Raw genomic sequence first — 21,156 nt, 5'->3', positions numbered from 1 at the left:
GCCCTCAGAAGGTGGAGCTTAGATCCAGAATGACTTCCAGAAGCCCCAGGTGGTCAGAGATGGGGCTTTGAATGGCAATGGGACCATGGGTGCCCACTTCTCCGCGAATGAACCTACCCATGAGACCACAGGAGAATGTGCCAGGCCAGGAGGGCCAGGCCACCAGGGCGTGATGCTGCGGGGCACAGGACCTGGCCGGCGCTGCCCTTCCCTCTCCGACCCTGACCACCATGGGCTGAACAGCTCTCGTCCACTGTGCCCTGCACCATGTTCCTTCTGCCTGGAAGCGAGCCAACGGCACAGGGCCTCTCCTCCTTAGATGTAAGCCAAGCATTCCGTCTTGCTGGATTCTTTGTAAGAACGGTGACGGATCATTCCCACTCCCTGCACTCACCACTCTTATCACCCTGTCCTCCTGCCTGCCAGTTCCCTTCTAGCTGGCTCAATCGTGGTTGTCTGCAGGCTCTCAGGCCTCTTTTCCTCTTGAGTTTACCTTGCATAGCTGAAAGCTTCAGTGATAGTCTCAATTAATGACTGTGTCTTCGCTACCGTTTTGACTGTGTCCCTAAGTCCATTCCAGTATTTCCAAAACACCTTCCCAGACATCCTGCAGTGACTGTCAGTTTCACTCCGACTCTCTAACCACTAAGTGTCCATCCACAGTACTGCCTCCATCAACCTCTGCCCACCACGACAATAAAAAATGTCACCAGAAATTATTAGTTTTTCCTCTGGGACAGAATCACCACTGGCTGAGAACTACTGGCACAAAACACACTTGTCAAACATATAAGTAAATAAATGAAGTCATTTCAAACATAATTGAAAATAAAAATCTCTTCTAAGATTAAGAAGAAAAAATAATTTACCTTTTCAGCCAATTCTTCTGCTGTTATCTTTGGGTCATAGGGGATGGGATCCCCTAAATAGGTCCGCAACTTCACAGGAAAACCCCCATACATTGGAGCGAATGGGTAGCGGAATTTTTCATAAAGCCATTTAAACAACCCTGTGTGAAAGCAGACAAAGTCACCTTTATTGGTTAAATGTTGTAAGCATATGACTGTATGATTTCAGATAATTATCCAAGATTACAGAAAGATGGCAAAAGTATTTTCTTGAAAATATTTTTAAAAGACAACCTTTTTATCGACTGTAACAAACACACGGCACCAATACAAGATATTAACAATGAAAAAGCTGAGGATAGTGAAGAAATATATAAGAATGCTCTATACTTTCTGCTCAAATTTTTTCTGAAAATATAAAATTTAAGTTTATATGCTGGGACTGGGAGAAGCCACCAAGAAATCAACTAGCCAGGCTTTCTGTAAGGCGCACAAGTTGTGTGAGTTCCAGGGAGGGAAAAGCCAGAGAGCACTTCCCATGAGCCTACTGGAGGGCGGGCCGAGAGTCATATCGCGTGACTCCATACGCACCTGGCTGGTTCAGAGCACAGACTGAACTGAGAGCAACGAAGGTACATAAAGCAATCAAATGCTTGTGTTGTTTGGTTGACTTTGCAGGTTTCGGGCCAGCGGTCTGAGCATGCCTTAGGAGGTCAACAGTATGCACTAGTGTGGGGGCTTTCTTTCTATCTTGTCTTTGAAGTTCAATACTGTTCTAGCTGTTTCACTTTGATCTAATTAACTATTTTGCTTTATTTCACATTGTTTTGATTGGTTTTATTCTGTTCTATTTTTGGTTTGATTTTGCTATACCTGATGGAATGGACAATTATGAAGGTAAGATACACTACGGTAGCTATTGTTGTTTTCCTAGCATCCTGCTTTGAACTGCTGTACCAATTTTGCTGCATTGTTTTGACTGGCTTTGTTGTTTTGTTTTGTTAGATTTTACTATCTTTAAAATAAAAAAAAATTTTTTAAATTATTAGCTTAAAAAAGATAAAAGTTTTATATATGATTATTTGAAAAGACAAATAAATTACTATTATTGCCAAGAGTAAAGACTGCAACCAAATGCTAGATGCTAGATTTTCTAGCAACTCTAAATAAATGATGTAAAATACAATGGGAGGGGTATAAATAAGTTTAGGTAATGATGATGAACCAGTAAATGACTCGAACACTAACAAACATGATTGCGGACTGAAAAAACAAAACTAACATCAAAACAAAAATTGACTAATATCAATCACAAGTTTGAAGATTGAGCAAGATTAAATATAAAGTAGTTCAAAATAGAAGACAAGCTGATGAACTAAGTTTTTAAAAATAGTGTTAAAGGAATTTATAAAAAGTAAGCCAGAGGGACTAAACACACAGCCAGGTACTGTTACTGAAAGCAGGAAACACTGTTAGTGAATGGATGCAAAGCAAACCATCAGACACAGTAACACTAAAAATAACCACTAGATACTAATTTTTGAGATATTGAGCTTCAAGGTCAAGAAAAATAAAGAACAATTCAAATGAATTTTGACACTAATTAAAAATTAACGAAAACATTTCTGGAATAATTTCTGGTCAGCCATTCAAATTATGAAGAGGTAGGCGGAGGGAAAATTTGAAACAACTGTGTAGCAGAACTTAAATACTGTAAGAAAACCTGGCTTTCTACTTTAAATCTGAAAACAGAAAACTAACACAAAAACCATAAAGGAACAGGAACAAAACAGCAATGGTCACACCGTAAAGAGCACGTTAAAGCTCTTCAGAACAGGCTCATTTGTATGTGTGCACAAATGCTAACAGCAACGGTACTAGGGACCTAAAACAACGGGCTGCGTACAACAGAGGCCAGCCGAGAACTGCAAAACAGAAGAGCAAAGAAAAGACATATCCAACTGTTATCATCTCTAAAACTGGATTAAAAGCTTATTTTTTAACCAGAAACTCAATGGTAGATTAAAAAAACTTTTCAATTAAATATATCATGATTTAAAGTATATTTTTTTTAAAGTGGCAGAAATAAACCAGAACAAGCGCCACCTGCTTAGGTTGCTAATCTTACCTCAGTGCACAGTGCCAGCCTTTTTAAAGCTGTACCTTCTTCATGGTTGTGTTTAAAAGACAGTACTTAAGTTTTTTCTAAACCTCATGGTTTAGAAAAACATGGTTTACTATTGTAGTAAAACTACTGTATTAGATAAATTATTTTGAAACTTTAAAAAGTCCACTACAAATAAGCTCCCATATATGTACACTGCATATACATTTAACAAAATTAAAATATCTAAGAATTGCCATTACTTAGTTATCACTTAGGCTTTATATGATAAAATCTAAATAATATATCCATTTTCTGAAGTTAATTCAAAAGGATTTTCTATAGGGTTCAAAAGCCCAAACATTTTAAGTACACACTGTAATTAAAAACCGCATGATCACAACTTACTTGTTCCTCCAAGTGATCTAAATCCTTCTCGAATATTTTGTGTAAACATAGGGATAATAGGCTAAAGGAAAAAATGTGAATTAAAAAAGTAAATAAATTATTCAATGTTTTTATTGAATCATTAAGGCAAACTTTTGAAGGTCTGTTTGAAATTATAAAAATAAGATTTTAAAAATAGAGGCACACTTAAGTAGTGTGATTTACCAAACTAAATTCAACTTAATCATTTGTAAAAATATAAATTATAAAAATAAAAACACTAACCCCCAGTGGTAATATATAATATTTCATTTACTAAGTTTGCTAGTATCCTACATAAACCCTTAAAACTCAAAATACAGATTACAGTATAATTTCCTTGGCTTTAGTGGGCCACTGAACAGTATGCTCACTAAAGAAAACCTACAAGGTGCACAGTCTCTCGAAGGGGGAAGTTACATATACTTAAATGACAGTTTTTGCAAGATGCTGTCATATAATTCATGGAACTAGTAAAACAGCATTCTTGTAAGCCTTATAAATGTAAAATGCTCAACATTCATTCATGCACGTATAAGACTCACTACTAAGAAAAAAAGAAAAATACATATTTAAGAATTCTTTTATACCATTACTTTCAGAGGACTTCTACTCCCAAGGTCATGATGCTTCATTTTTTCATCAGGAATATTAATGGTAAGTGTGATTTTAAATGAAAGCATAAACTAAACACCATAAAATAATGAAATATCATGAAGTATCATACAGGGAGGTTATGCCAGTAAAAATATGAAAGTAGATTAAACACTTTAATATATACACAAATACAGTAAATTAAATGTTTTAGAATAAATAAAGCTGTGTGTATGGGGCAAGTCCTGTGCTACTTACACAGGGTTGCACATGCCTAGCACAGAGCAGGTTTCAGACATATTTAAATAAAGCAACATTTTAAGACTGCTATTCACAGACCAAAAGAAAGAACACACAAGTACAGATTTCTTCACAAAGCTTAAGGCCCCAGTAGAACTAACTAATCTCTTCCTGCATCTCTTCTTCTGGGCAGGAAGGAAGACAGCTAAGGCACTGAGAGGACTCTGTTCTGGTCGCTGCTGTAACCCCAACACCTAAGACACTGTATCTGGAATTTATGAGGAGTTCAAACTGAAGGCAGTAAGTGAGCTAAGGAATGAAAAACAGAACAGAGGTAAGGTCTCTAATGAATTGATCGGCATTCTCTGAAAACAAAGAGATAGCCAGAATGATCTCAACATTGGGTAAGAAGTAGAGAAGCCGGGAAAGGAAAGCAGTTAGGTCAAGAATTCAAAACTCTGCCAGGCGTGGTGGCACACGTCTGTAATCCTCACACTCAGGAAGCTGAGGCAGCAGGATCCTTGTGAGTTCGAGACCAACTCTTAGGCTACAAAATGAGCTCAAGGCCAGCACAAACTGTATAGTAAGGCTCTGTCTCAAAAAATAAAAACTAAAATAAAAAAGATTAAAAATTTTTTAAAAATTTAAAATTTTATGGAGCTAATTCACAGGGCTAACAAATAAAGTATATAGTACACTGAATTCTTCTGTAAAAGAAAAAAGTAGGAAATCACAAGTTTTGAAAAAAAAAAAGATGGTGGAATCCTAATACTTTAAATAGCTATAAAACATCTTACAGTCAAGAATTTACACTGCCCAAGAAAGAACAGAAAACACTCAGCTCACAGGGCCACTGTTTACCTCCCTGGACAGTCCTGCTGGACTTCTGTGTGTGCCTGGCACAATCCCACTTCTCCAGGTACTTCAGACTCAACAACATGCCTACACACGTCCTTCCAGAACAGGAGGGAGTGCACCCTGCCAGGCTCCAGTGTGGGTCTGTGGGTGCTGAATTTCCATTCAAGCTCGCCTCTAGCCGGAACTATCAGCCTTCTGGAGTCCGGCTGGGTAAACAGCCACTTACACCTTTACTTCCACACACTATATACAAAAATAGTTGTGTAAGTGACCTACGATGCCATTTTTGACCTAGAAATAGGTTTATGTATGTGTGTGTCTGGGTGTGGAAGACAGAATGTATTTTTAAAACTGTCTTGAGCAATCAGTTTAACATAGGCCGAGGGTCTTGCTTCTCCTAATAAAAATGAGAATCACTGGTCAAATTCTGATACATCTAAGTCTTCTTTCAGATATATAATGTGTCCTCAGTTCAATGAGTTTCTATGGATTGGGATAATTCGGATCAACAACTTATTGAAAAAAATGTTATTTTCTTTTATTCTTGTTATTTATTTTCCAATTACGCAGATAATTTTTCCCCAATTTATTTAAATATTAAATTACCTAAAAATTTTTTCAAAGCCCTTAATGCTCAACAATTTACAAAATAAGAGTGATTTATACTACATATGAAAAAAGTCTAGTTACTTTCAAATGAACCTTACGTACTTTCTACCAATATTCTGTGAACTGCACTCACAATCTGGATTTTTCCTTCTTAATTTATGTTGGTACGTCACTTTTTATTTATTCACTGGCTGACTGCAGTGCTGGGGATTGAACACGGGGCCTAATACCTGAGGCAAGCATCATCCCACCAAGTTACACCCTCAAGCCCAGCTGTCACAATTTAACTGCAGTTAATCCTGTAATGATGTCCTAAATTTCTGTTCATGACTTGTGCTACTGCTGCAAGAGCAGTGAAAGGATTTCCCAGCTGGGTCTCTTTCGTCATTTACAGCTGCATCCGTGCACCACTGCCAGAGTTCCCTGGCGAGACTAGCAGGCCCTCAGCCTCGGCGCCAGCAGACTCACTGTGAAGCGCAGGAGGCCTGAACTGTGCGCTCTGCTGTGCTGCTGACTTGCTGGGACCAGATCCCTTCCAGCCCTCCATCTCTCTGTGCCTGAGTCTCCTCATCTGCAACATCGGAATAATGACATTCGTCACCTCCTCATCACACACCCAGGTCAGTCTTTAAGCTAAGTCTGTTGAAAACGCCTTTAATTTTACTTACTGTTTTTTATTTTAAAAAAGCAGAACAGAAAAAAGGATAGAAACGATACAGAATTTCAAAAAAATAGGAAATTAACACTAATTTACATATTGCACCAACATCAGTCTTTAAAGGTGCTACAAGATGCTGGGCTGGCACAATGCTTTTGAAATTTAAAATGGTACTTTGTGAATCAAGAATGTTAAAGAATTTTATTTGTTGTCAAATGTATAAAAGGTTATTTCTTAAATTTGCTGAAGCTTTATACAAAAACTTTTAAAGTACTGGATTATTTTAACTGGTTATCTAGAAACTCAAGGATTAGAAAGCGTTCTCCCTTTATAATCTCTTCTCTAACCTCTTCTAAGCGATGCTACTTAGACTACAAAGTTAAGGATAAAGAATGAGAATTCCACAACAAATTCATTTAATTTCAAATCTATTTTTGTTATCTAAGAAGTTAATTCTTTCAAAATATGAATGTAAAAAGTGAATCACCTTTACATTTTAATTAGGTTTTTAGTTTTTATTATTGCTTCAATAATACATTATGATTAGTCTTAATTTTTACTAATCCCATTAACAAAATTAAATTCAAAAGCCTTCTTTTCAATACTCTTAATTGTCTATGTTTAAAAAAAGTCAATTCAATAAAACAAACATCTAAGGCCTACGAAAAGCTGGTCACAGTAGTAAGAATTTGAATAGGAAATCTTTTGTCATCATGGTACTATTTAATTGTTGACACCTAAACATTTGGGCAAGAACATTCACTTGTACTAGGACGACATTATTAAGACAGAGCAGTAACTCCAGAGAACTACACACACACATACACATGCATAGGAAAGAGAAGTGCTCAATGCATGTTATTTTACTATAAACTTTATATATAATTAAAATACAAAAATATCCATTCTTCAAATATTTCTTGGCTAGAGTGAGCTGTCTGCAATCTGTCTTTTTACAATCAATAGTCTGTATTTGAAAGACACACAGTCAAGCTAAAGATGTGACTGGTTTCTTCAAGTAGCACCAGGCAGGACACAAAAAATCTGAAAAATGGAGGTGAGTGGAAGTAGTCTTTATCTCACAGGCCTGGCAAAAGACCACCACCACCCTATCAAAGGAAACACAGGTTCTTTTTCAGACAATCTAAAATAAAAATAAGACAAAGGAAAGACATTTCCTAAGTAATAATTGTTTCATAGAATAAAGCACAATATAGAAACCAAAATGCTGAAAAATACTTTCTGAAAGCATAAGAAAAACACAAATGATATTCACAGTTTAGGGTATTAGGTAGAATAATTACAGTAAATCACCACAGAAGAACACTTAATTTACTGACAAATTCATTTGGAAAGTGTTTAGGAAATATCTAAATTAGGGGCCGAGGATACAGCTCGGTGGCACAAGTACCTGCCTGGCAAGCACAAAGTCTTAAATTCGATCCCTGGTACCAAAAAACTCCCCAAAAAACAAAAAAAAAAAGATGTATCTAAATTACAACAGTATCTATTTATTATCTTTTACTATCACATAGCTTATCATATTTGCTGATGAAAAATGATAGCATGCATTATTTGGGCATTATTTAAAAAAAAAAGAACTATTATGAAACAAAAAACACCATTGAAGTATATCGATTCATTCATATCAAAGGCACCAATGGTCTAATATATACATAATCAAGCTGATTATACTTATGAAAAAAGTATAACTGAAGGCCAGGTAAAGTTATCTGTATAGTATTACAAAGTCTTGAAAAGAAGCTGAATTTTCAACTTTAAAAGAAAATAAACCTTGCTGAATAGTTGCCAAATTTCCAGATAATTTTATTTAATGTGATATCCCATGCACAACAAATATTTCTCTATTGAGAGCTTACAAACTGTTACCAAATTCTTATGCATTTTGGTGCAGTAAGCGTTACTTTTCATCTAACTAAGTGTATGTGAAAAATTAATCTTATCCGACTTACCGCTTTTGCATCAATTGCAACCTGAGCAAAGCCCTTGCGGTTACCCCACACGATATTGTAGGTTTCGTCACTCAGCAGGGCTTCCCGAACTCCACCTGGGGAAATGGCCAGCAAGTGGCCGCTCCTCAGAATTTCAACACATTTTTCTCTTGGTCCGTGTAGAGCACAAAATACGTCAAGTAATAAACTAAACCCTATTAGAAACACAATCACAAAAACAAATCTTAAAGTACTTCCTAGTCAACACTGTAACAATAAAACTTTTCACATCCTACATGATTTATTATCTATACTTATGTCACAGACTCGTATTTTGCAAAACAATTCTTAACATAAAATTATACTGCTCATGACGTAACAGCTACATCTGACTATCACCACGCTGCCTACTGCACACAGTCAGGTGCAGTCACAACTCACAGCAAACTCAGAGAACAGGGAATCATTCTCTCCTCACTTCACAGAGGAATTCTGCGCTCCTTAGGCAGCATGCTCAGAGTCACGCAGCTCAGAAGTGGCAGGGCAGAAATTCTGATTTAGCTATCTCTAGTACAAAGCTCAAATACATTCTAAAGTATTTATTACAGCAACCAGAAATGATATTCCATCAGCAATCACAAATCTAATCTCACACTAATCGTGTAAGACTCTGTCAAGAGAATGTGAATCTATGCTTAACCCAACCAAGACAGGCAATAATATAAGCTACTGAAATTAAGTTAGATGATGATCATCCTACAATTATATTTTTAAAAGTACTAATAGCAAACATTAAGACTTTTTAATAAAGTGAGGGCGATTGATTCAAGAATAGCTAATTCCAAGTCTTAATGCTACACAGCTTTTCAAATTACAACTATTTATGGATGAAAGATGTGATCCTCTGAGTAATTAAATATTTTAATCAAATCCTAGACTGGAGCCTCAGAGAGCTACTACTATAGTATATGCGCATTTCTTTTCAAGATCGGGGAATACAGGAATGACTACTAAAAACTCTGCACGCTAACCAAATTGTTCAGTAGTTTAAAGATCTGAAGTAAAAATTACAACTACCCTTAAGGTTTAAACAGTTTTCAACCTACATGATCTTAAAAGCTCACTGATTTAACCAAACACATTCTCGTGATGGAAAGGACTTCAAAAACTACTAAGATAAAATAAGAAATTCTCTTGCACTAAGACATACAATGACTTCATATCTTCCAAAAACAGTGACGGAGTTAAGGTAGATCAGTATCAAAATGTTACAAGGATCACAAAGGAAAACTTTTTCAAAAGGTCAATACTAAAAAAATACTCATTTTATTATTTCTAAAATGGAGACAATTGAAAGCAACCTAATTCTAAAAGAAAAAAAGTTAAACATTTTAGTTATACACTAAAACTGCTTTTATAAAACAGTGAAATGTTTATGCTAACGTAAATCTTTAAAAATACAGCACTGTTTGCAAAATATAAAGTGTACAAATTAAAGTAAAATGATATGAGGTTATGCTAGAATAAAATTATAATGATGTTCTTCTGATCTCTAGTTTCTAAGGCACTGAAGTAGATCATTAATTCACTGCTTGGTTTGAGTCTGTCTAGCTGGTGAATCAGTTTACTTTTATTATTTCAAAGAACATATTGTCAGCTTACTTGGCATGTTTCTAGTGATTTAGTGACATAAGAAAATAGATTTAATCTCAATGAGTAATCCAAAGAAGGTTTTCTTAAAAAGTTGTCTTTGTGTTTGAATTCATCTAGCTAATTAAATCCTTTTTAAAAAGGCTCAAAGCATTTATCAACAGTTTAAAAGCTGCTTATAATATAGCCTGGTTAATTTTTTCCTTAATTTTGATTTGCTATCAAACAGATAGCTGTAAAACTCTAACAGTAAAATTAAACTACAAAAATCAATACATATCCTACAAAGAATTTATCATATAAAAATCAATCATCTTCTATGTCAAGTTATATACTGTTTTGCAAAGATTAGAATTTTTTTTAAAGTTAAACATTTGGCCTAAGGATATTTTTTCAGTGGTAAAATGCTTGTCTAGCTTTACAAGGCCCTGGGTACCATCCCGAGCAATGCAAAAATAAAGATCAGGCCAAATCTGGTGCACAGATACTCAGGAGAAAGACAGCACTGCCTGGAGTACAAGGCCAGCCTGGCAATGTAGTGAGAGGCAATCTCAACAAAAGCAACAAAAAGACAGGAGAAAAAGATTTAAAACATTGAACGTGAAATGAAGCTAAACACCTCCTACTAAAGAAAGAAATACTTTTGGCTATAACACTTTTATTTTTGGATATACTACCTAAGCAAGTTAATTAGGTATTTTTAAATTAGAGTTCTAAGCTTGTTACTCTAAGATGACAGATAACTTTTCCTTTTTCCTTTTTATCGGTATCGGGGATCGAACTCACGACTGCCTGCTTGCAAGGCAGGCGTTTATGCCGCTGAGCTAAGTCTCCAGCCCCGACAGACAACTTTTCCAAATGGCACTAGACCTCAAGAACAGACTACTACATAGTATGTTCACGTTAAACGTCTGTGTGTTACTACTTACGGTGAAAGTTTACCTGGAATTTTAAAGACGAAGTGATCAGCTACCACTCGGCACGTTCTGCCTTTGAGGATAAAGATTTTAGCCATGAAGTAGTAGAAGTCAATGGGAATAGCTCCGTGGTAAAAAATGATCAGTGCTGGCCCTTCTGCTGGTATTTTTTCCATTCCGTGCACTTCGTAACCTGTTTGAAAGACAAAATACCCTCAACGTTTACTTAATAGCTATTCGTACTAAACAATAGTTGGTAATTCAAAAGCTGGCATCTTTTCGTAACTTCCTTGGTTTCCTTGTCACTTTCCTTTTTATTCCTCTCTCCTCCTCCGTCCTTTTATTCCTTGTACAAATTAGTCCTACGACACCAAATGGGGCGGGATAAACACGCACTTGCCTGAAGAGGCGGCCTGAGGTAGTGTAGGAGTTCGTGCAGGGCAAGGCCACACCAGTGAGGCACCAAAGCAAGGCAGAGCTGTGACAGCTCCCTCCTGGAAGAGCGGAACACAGGCGGTGTGGGGAACAAGGGAGCCAGGTGAGAGGCCGGCAGGTCAGAGCCTAAGGGAAGCGAGGAGGAGGATCCCATGCTGTGGAGGTCCAGCCCAGCTAAGGGGTGAGGACGTGTGGGGGGGAGACGACCTGGGGCGGGGCGCTACAGCAGGCAGGTGAGCACCCAACAAGGTGGCGGCCCAGCCTCAATGTCAGGGCCTAGGATGAGAGTGACCGCGAATGCCAGGGATGGTGGCCACTGACACGCTGGCCACACAGAGCAGAACTGATCAATGAGTCTGATATGAAGGGTGACTCGAGCCAGGTTTCCCACTGCTGAAGGAGAGGATTACAGACACAGAGAGACTGAGAAATAGAACTCATTCTGAAGCCACAAGCTTTTCTATACATCAATGGCCATTTTACCAAAAAACATCTACAGATTCAATGCAATTCCCGTCAACATTAGAATGAAATTCTTCACAAACTAGAAACAATACTCCTAAATTCATATGTAAACAAGAAGGACACAAATAGCCAAAGCAATATTAAGCACAAAGAAGACAGCTGGAAGCATCACAATGCCCAATTTCAAATTATACTACAAAACTATAGGAATAAAAACAGCATGGTGTTGGCACAAAAGCTGACATTGAGACCAGGGAAAACAAAAGAACATAGGATAAAATCCATACCTGATCCCTGACAAATGAACCAAATGCATACACTGGAGAACAGACAACCTCTTTAACAAATGGTGCTGGCAAAACTGAATGGTTTTGTTTCAAACTAGATCCTCATCTCTCACCTTGTAAGAAATCAAAAATGGAACAAAGACATGGTAATAAAAGTTGAAACTTTGAAATTTCTCAAGACACAGAGGAAATATTTGAATCCACAGGCACAAGCAACTACTTCATGACTAGGACTCCAGAAGCCCAGGAAATAATGGCAAAAATTAGCAACTAGGACTACAGCAAATTAAAACATTTCTCCATAGTAAGGAAAGCAAGTAACAGAGGAGCCTATAGGAGAAGAATTCTGCCAGCTACTCTCCTGATGGAGAGTATCTAGACTATATAATTCAAAAAGTCGAATAATCCAGTTACTACATGGGCAAATGAATTGAACAGATACTTCTCAAAATAAGTGCAAATGGCTGGGCATGTTGGCTCATGCCTGTAATCCCAGCACTCGGGATGCTGAGGCAGGAGGATCGTTGTGAGTGAGACCAGCCTGGGCTACAAAGTGAGCTCAAGGCCAGCCTGAACTGCGTAGCGAGACCCTAGCTCAAAAGACAAAAAAAAAAAAAAAAAAAAAAAGAAGTAAGTATTTGAAAAATAATAAGTTCAGGATCTTTAGCCATTAGGAAATGCAAATCAAAACTACACTGAGTGGGGCTGGGGATTTAGCTCAGTGGCATCAACACCTGCCTTGCAAGCAGGCAGTCATGAATTCAATCCCCAGTACCGATAAAAAGGAAAAAGACAAACAAAAAAAAAACTACACTGAGATTCCCTCTCATCCCAGTCAGAATGGCTCTCATCAAGAATGTAAAAAACAGTAAAAGCTGGCAAGGATGTAGGGAAAAGAAACCCTTCCACACTGTGGTAGTAATTACATTACTATACCCCTCTGGAGATCGGCACAGAAGTCCTGAAAAAGCTAAACCAGAGCTACTGCTGATCCAGCTGCACCACGCCCTGTTATACAGCTGAAGGGATTAAAACCAGCCTATTACAGGGACGGCAGCATAACCACATTTTCTGTGGTCATGATTCACAGCAGTCAAGATATGCAACTAGCCTAACTGCTTATCGAGAGATGGATTTTAAAATTTCATTTTATATATATAGAGAGGGGAAGGGGAGAGAGGGAAGGAGAGAGGAGAGGGCAAGAGAGGGGAATGGGAGGGGAGTGGAAGAGGTATTACTAAGCTGTAAACATTACGCCCTGTGCAGAAAAATGGATAGAACTGTACATCATCATCTTAAGTAAAATAAACCAGACTCAGAAAGATGTTTCACATGCTCTTACGATATGTGAATCTAAAAAAGATGGCATTAAATAGGAGACTGTTAAACATGAGGAAAGGAATAAGAGGGATAATATAATCAAAATATACTATATACAATGAAAACCAGTATTTTGTGAAATTAGCAGTAATACATTTTTTTAAATTCACTATAAAGACATTACACCTATGCATTATGGTAAATTAAGGATGATGTCACACTTTTGGATCTTTCTCAGGAAAACAAAAACTCAAGTGTCTCCCAATAAAAGGGGCAAACTCCTGAGCACAGGACTGAAGTTCCATTAAAACCCATCTCCTCTGCAGTCTAGCTTCAAGTTCACCTCTAAGCCCAGCACTTACCCACATACTGTTCACCTTCTAGCTCCGAACATACCACACATCTTATTTGCTGATGTGCGTTTAACAAAATGAGTATGTGCTGTGAATATAATCATGAAAAATGAACCAACTTTGACCACTGATTTCCTGTAACACTGGCCATCTCCACCAGTCTCTATAGAGTACAAGAAGGTATTTTGGGGATCTATCCATGACAGGCACGGAAAGCAAGTTACTCTTTTTAGTGTTGTAAAGTGCTCCATAACAAGGTCAGATCGCAGTTCATTCAACCATACATGCACTGGTTACTAAGGGGCAACTGGATTACTCCAAATGTTTACAAATACTGCTGCAATAAATATCCACTTATATGTACCCTTGTGCACCAAACATAATCACTAGATGAGATACTAACAGGAGGAACTTGAGAGTCCCGTCTTCAGTCACACTGGTTGTAAGTTGTGCTTCCTCTTCCAACTGTGGTACTGCCTACCCACATGCTTTGAGTGACAATTTCCATTTAATCACATTCTCATTCTTTAATGCTACCCACTTTTGTCAATCTTTTGGGTAAAAATGACATCTCAATGACATTTTAATTTGCATTTCCCTAGTTACTAGGGGGCTTTGCACATTTATTAGCCATTGTATTTCCTGATCAAATCCTTTAGCCATCTTTAAGTTAGGTTTTCTTCTAATTTATTTTCAAGACAAGTTGTAAATGAGTCGTGCTGATCTGGTCTACCATTTGTACACTGTTATGCCTTTTAAAAAATAGCTTTCAGGCCAGGGGTTTAGCTCACAGGCATAGCGCCTGCCTGGCAAGCATGAGATCATGAGTTCGATCCTCAGTACCAAAAAAAAAAAAAAAAAAAAAAAAACCACCAAAAAAATAGCTTTCGCTTTTAAGTCCTAAGTACTAGATTTTGTAAAACTATGTTCTGTAAAACTGGCCACAAATCTCCTTTTTCTGTGTCTCAGAGTAGCCTTGTGGAATACATTATAAGCTCCACGTGTTTTTTCCACCCCGAAACACTTTAAGGTGGGTATCATTTGCTCCTTAAAAGTCTGGTAGAATTCAAGGGTCCATGTGTTTTGTGAAGCAAAGAGAAAAGTGTTAGATACTATTCCAAATTATTTTATGACTGTCTCTTTCTGACTTCATTTTGAACCAACTTTTATCAATGTTTTCCTTTAACATTGGCCACCTTCGTTAGTCTCTAAATATAGTAGCAGCAAAATAATTACTTTTTTCCTGTTCACTTTTAACATGTTCCCCCTAGAGGTACCACTGGCAGTACATGCCAGATTGTCCTATCAAGCAGTTTGTAACACTGGGGTTGAAACAGCAGTCATGAACAGGACAGCATGCATGTACCATCCGTGCTTCAAGCCGCCCGGCTGCAAGATACAAATTTCAGGTGTGTCACAAAATGGTAAAAGCCTCATTCGAAAGTTAACTTATCTGTGAACAGTGCTTTTATTTTGGTCCTATAAATTGAAGTTTATTGAACATTTAGAGAGAATCTATATGCCAAAAACTATCCTGGACTACAAAATATTCATGAAAGATTCTCCATAGATGAGAAAGGCTAAGTGTGAGAGGCCTCTTGTTTTCCCAGGGTTACAGAGCGGGAGCGGGGTGCAAACCTGCTGCTGCCACATCCGGGTTCCCCACCACACTGCAGAAAGCATACGCGCACCAAGGTTCACGCTCTTCACACGCTGTCATCTATTCATGAGTCGTGAGATCAACTTAGTCAGTCATGAAATCTCTTTAACAAGTTACAAAGAGCATTTAAAAAAAATAGAATATAAAATAAAAGAGCCAATTAAATATAGAGAGATGCACACTTTTCATGAAAAAGTAGGTAACGTGAATATGTATACTAGGGGAAAAACGCCTTTCTTACTAGGAATAACAGTAAAAACTGTGACAGCGAGAAAAAGTGCATTTTAAATATCAGTGGCCCAGAAAGTATGTTAAGCTGAATGTAACAGCAAGAGGCAGAAGGGTCAGAGAATGACGCTCCACAATTATAGCTAGCATTTACTGAAACTTCAGAAATTATGCTAAACGCTATATGACATTTCACTGAAACCTTAAAATAATCCAATTAGAAGATGAAAAATAAAAGATTCAGAAGTTAAATATCCTATTGTATGCTCTTCAGAAGTTTTCAAGTTTCTATAAATTACTAGAAAAATCAACTATAATTTGTCAATTAATGTTTAAAAAAGGTAGTATCTTTTATGTGTGGTGTGGTGCAGGATACTGAATTTTGGACCTCAGACATATTAAACAAGTGAGCCACATCCCCAGACCAAAACGAAGAGCTTCATGACAGAGCTACCTGACATCTTAAGGAAGTGAGGAAAGTTAGCATCATGAAAAAAAGGCACAATAGCACCCTGAGTCCTCTGATATTATGCACTGAGAAGTACACTTTTGGCATTCTTATCAAAAACGCATAACCTTCATCTAACTATGGAAAATGCCACCTCTAAATTGAGAAGCAGTCTGTGATGTAACTGACCAATGTTCTTCAAAAGTGTCAAAGTCATAAATCAACTAAAAACAGTGTCACAAGTTAGAGTGGGCATGACAACAAAATGCAGTAAGAGATTCTGGAAAAAGGAACACTGGAAGAAAAATAGTAAAGTTTGAGTAATGTACACAATGCAATAGGTTGTACTGCTCATCCTTCATTCAATAATTGTACAAAGATTATATGCTAACACTAGGGGAAGTTGTGTGAAACATATATAAGAACTCTTGATACTAAGTTTTCAACTCTTCTGTAATTCTGGATTGTTTTTCAACCGACTGCCAAAAGAGAAGGGGAAAAATGACAAAGTAACAGAGAACTGTAGCAGGTAAGAGAAAGGAAGCAAGCTGAAGGGGATGAAAGGGTACTGGGGGAACAGATATGATCAAAATAGATACATGCATGTATGAAAATACCATATTAAATCCCAGTATTTTATAAAACCAATAGGTACAAATAAAAAAATCTTCTTTAAAAACGACATCAAAGGCATATGGTTCCCATTTACAAAACTGCTAATATCATGAGTTTTGGCCCTGAATTCTTAATCCTGGAAAGACTCACTGCATGACAAAGAACATAAACATCAGGACTACAAGTCCGATATTGTGTCTGGGTTCTGCTTCCTAGTGTACCTTGCACAATAAATCTCCTACAGCTAAGCTTCTTTGTGGGTAACATGAAAATAGTAAATAAAGTATTATCTATATTATAAGGTTTAAAGGAGTCATTGTATCTCAAGTGTCTGCTACAGTAAGTCCTCAAAAGAGATGTCTAAGCATGTATGTATATTAAGATGGAAACTCATCGGCATAATAAGCATTGCATTGTTGACCTTTGCTGACAGCAGCCTTTCTTCCATGATACATAACCTCCAGTCTGTGTCAAAGTCTGCGACTCTATGCCCTTTTACAAAGCCACTTCAACAATGCGATGAAGTCACATCTTTGTCATATGCTGCCTTGCTTCATCCCCACCAAAACTCATGCGAGACTTAATTCTTCCATGTGGCCCTCTTAGAAGGGACCTCAGGTGTATGGGCGACAGCGACAGAGCCATTTTCAACAGATTAATGCCGTTCCCAGGAAGAAGTGTTTTCACTCTTGGAAGGCTGTCTAGGTTACCTACAGGGCATGCTCGGTAGAAAAGGCACCCCACACATTTCGCTTCTTTGCATGTGCTGTTTGCCCTTCTGCTTTCCACCATGCATGCAGCAGCATGAGGCCCTCACCGTGGCTAACACCATGCTGCTGGACTTCCAGACTGTGAGCCAAAACAAATTACCTAGTCTTTATAGATTACCTGGTCTAGGTATCCTCGTGTATCAGTGAAGAGGGGACTACAGCACCGCCTCTTTTAATCTGAAATATCATTGTATACCTCAAAAAAAGAAACCAGTAAACAAGGCCCTGGCAGAATAATGCAGAAAATTTAATAGAGAAAAATACCAAGCCCTTGAAAACAGGTCACCAGAGGGCAATTTTCACAATAGCCAAATGAAGACCCCACAAGTAAGTGTGCAATATCTCAAATCATAAAAGAATTTCCTGCAGGGAAATTCATAGCCATCACATTTATTCCAAAACACATGTTTACCTCTAAGATGAATTAAACAGAAAGTAAGCAAATTTGGTGTATAAATGACATTTAATATAATACCAGTAAATATTTCATTCTTTAAAAATCTCTACACTGAAAATTGAACTTATTTTGCATAGAACTAGAAAAAAATGCTAAATAATTTAAAGTCTTTAAAAAAGTGTCTATTCAGCTTTAATTAGTCTTACTCTTCTAGATATTTTACGTATTAACTTTCCAGTTTTAGCTTGTAGCAATCGTCTTCAGAGCAGTGTGGGTCTCCATTTAATAGAAAATAATGTTTGGAAAAAATAATTTTAAGAGTTATACAAATGTAAATGCATGCAAATCGATAATCAGGAACAACTATACTTTCACTGTAAGTTTCAGTATCTTCTCAATAAATAAAATGGAATGTTAGCACATGGGACGTTATCCAAAACAGACCACAGGCTAGCCAACAGAACACGCTTAAGTCAATGCAAAGGGATTAAAATTACCCCACGCATATCATCAGTAAGATGGAATGCTAACAGACTTCCAGTGCAACACACAGATCGTGAACTCCAGAGAGCAAAGCATCCCGGCTTACCGTGCCACACCGCTGCGTGTCCATCCCACACTGTGGCCACTGTTTTCCTGGCACCATCCCACAGATTATGAGAGTAGGCTTCCTTTAACACATTTTTCCTCTTGTAAATGTGTAAGAAAAGAATGGTAAGGTAGAGAAGAAAGATAGTAAAATAAGGAAGTATTACAAGTATTAGTGGCGTAAAAACCCACAAGAGATAGTTTACAAAATTCAAGTAGTCCTCCAGCTGCTCCACATCAAGCCACTCTTCAAGCATGTGAACCAGACAAGTCATATAGGGCAGAGAATCCTGTCCTGCAGCACAGGTCTGATTTCTGTCTATCATTTTTCTTTAGGTGAAAGTGATGAACTCAGTCTCTTTCTTCATTGCTAAAGCAAGTCTTCAATCTTGACACTACAAAGGAAAAATGATCCAATTATCCTCCTACCAACAACAAAGTTAAATGCATCAGTCTACACAAATACTATTATCATTCCTTAATTCCAAAATTAGCAGACCTTTTAATGCTTGACTGTGAGGTAGATTTGAATGCAAAAATTACAGTTTCACCTGTTGGCTCATGAAGTATGCTGAGCTTAGCATCTGAAATAACTTGCAAGCTGTGACTGAGATAGGACAAGGCTGATGAGGACTGAAATTTCAGACTGACCTAATAATTTGACTCATATTGTAAGTAGATTATGTTGAACAGCTAGATTTTAAACTAGGTCATGTTGAGGGAAATGGTATTCTTCACAAAATATCATTATCTGATTCAGTAAATTTAACCAAATTCTTTAGGAAATGATACACATTTTTGGACACTTTTTGGTCTTTTTGAGACAGGGTTTCTGCTTCCTAGTGTACCTTGCACAATAAATCTCCTACAGCTAAGCTTCTTTGTGGGTAACATGGAAATAGTAAATAAAGTATTATCTATATTATAAGGTTTAAAGGAGTCATTGTATCTCAAGTGTCTGCTACAGTAAGTCCTCAAAAGAGATGTCTAAGCATGTATGTATATGTACAAGGGTCTCCACTATGCAGTTCAGGCTGGCCTTCAACTCATTTTGTAGCCCAGGCTGCCCTCAAACTCTCAGTGATTCTCCTACTTCAGCCTCCCAAGTGCTAGGATTACAAGCATGCACCACCAGGCCTGGCAGATACTGTCTTTTTATTGAGAAACAAATTTACAGAAAACCTAGCTACTCTTCTGACATTACACAATAACAAAGTAATCGGTACTGTTTTATCTTTCTTACAGTCACCAAAATTTCTCTAAAATATTAAGTGACTAAGACTACCACTGTACAATTATTATATAAACTGACTCTAAAACAGTCTCTTGACTTACCAGAAATTACATAAACATCTTCTGCCAAGCGCCAATGTATGTAACCTGAAAAATATAGACAAAAAATGGAATATACAAGTAAGGACAGGAGATAACTGTTAACATCTAGAATCAAAATTTCCAAAAAATAAGTATCAATTGACATTTGCAAATGTTTGACAGATACCATTACCCTCCTGGGCTAGTATATCCCAACTAAATTCATACCCATGCTATCAATGCTATACTAAGGACCACTATTTAATGCTACCATGTAAACCTACCTAAAAATCTGTCTTAACATTGCTATGAGAGCTTTGCTTCTTTGCAAACCAAACAAAGCATGAAGTTAGGATATGCAACTGATTAAACTACTTTTTACTAACTTTACCATACATGACAATGGTATAATTACAGTCATTATGATCATAATTTCCCATATAAGAGTTCCTTGATCTTCTTCCATTCGTATTTTTTCTAGTTCTGATTCTATTATTATTAGAGATTGTTTACTATTATTCCATATTATGTAATCTTACTATTATCTATGCTATATAATCTGAATGAAAAATTACCTGAATTCATTTGTGACTGAGGCATGACATATAGAAATGAAAGAGACAGAAAAAAGAGACACACACAAGAGTGGTTACAGTGTCTTAATTCCACAGTTATCTTGCTAACTGCCTCCTTAACAGGGCAGACACTTTGACTTGTTCTTCCAGGGACAAAAGACTAATTTAATCTAATATCTTGTAACAAATAGCATTTGTTTGAGAGAAACCTGAGCCCATCTGGTGACGGAACATAAACACAGCATACATTAAGCCTCCAACCAGGGCTTTATTTTTTATCATATCATAACCGGTCTACCTAAAGAGTAGAATTACTATAATCACCTCTGTTTGATCACTTAAAGTGCAAACTTTAGTGCTTTAAGAATGGGAGATTTTAAAATGTGAGCCTTTCCTATTAAGAGACCTTCAATCTACAAAACAGTTGATGATGATGTAGAAAATTAGACTCTTTAAACATAATGGGTGAGGATAGTGTGACCCCTGAAGAAGTTTGCAGGACCTCAAAAAGGACCAGTAATTCTACTCCTAGTTATATGCCTACGAAGACTGAAAACACATATCCATATGTAAAATTATAAAATATTTACAGCGTTACTCGTAACAGCTGAAAATTGGAAATAACTCAAATGTCCGTCAATTGATGAAAGACTAAATAAAATATGGTATATCCATATAATATATTTTTCAAACATGAAGAAGAATGATGTACAGTATCCTACTGGTTCATGTATGGATACGTCTTGTAAACAGTATAAGTGAAAAAAAAAAAGGCCAAAACAAACGGCCATATATTTAATGATTCCATTTATATGACCAGAAAAGGGTAATCTATAGAAACAGAA

General features: G+C 37.0%; 1 protein-coding gene across 5 annotated transcripts in view; it reads right to left on the bottom strand.

The window, feature by feature from the left end:
* Positions 1-21,156, bottom strand: part of Tmem68 (transmembrane protein 68) — a 32,535-nt gene that overhangs the window by 7,070 nt on the left and 4,309 nt on the right. For 4 of the 5 annotated variants that reach the window (XM_013148476.3, XM_063258490.1, XM_063258489.1 and 1 more), the window contains exons 2-7: positions 19,758-19,802; positions 18,424-18,817; positions 10,882-11,049; positions 8,311-8,504; positions 3,361-3,421; positions 870-1,009 (exon numbers count right to left, since the gene is read on the bottom strand). In XM_013148476.3, coding sequence (XP_013003930.3) covers positions 870-1,009; positions 3,361-3,421; positions 8,311-8,504; positions 10,882-11,049; positions 18,424-18,748 — 888 coding nt within the window. In that variant the 5' untranslated portion in view covers positions 18,749-18,817; positions 19,758-19,802. Of the gene's footprint in view, positions 1-869; positions 1,010-3,360; positions 3,422-3,441; positions 6,251-8,310; positions 8,505-10,881; positions 11,050-18,423; positions 18,818-19,757; positions 19,803-21,156 lie in introns of those variants that run through there. The other variant, XM_063258492.1, reaches the window with a different exon arrangement.

The sequence above is a fragment of the Cavia porcellus genome, unplaced genomic scaffold (genome assembly GCF_034190915.1).
Source record: "Cavia porcellus strain 051 isolate PalLab524CR breed Dunkin Hartley unplaced genomic scaffold, mCavPor4.1 scaffold_11, whole genome shotgun sequence".
Classification (NCBI taxonomy): domain Eukaryota; kingdom Metazoa; phylum Chordata; class Mammalia; order Rodentia; family Caviidae; genus Cavia; species Cavia porcellus.
This window is presented reverse-complemented; position numbering and strand designations above follow the sequence as displayed.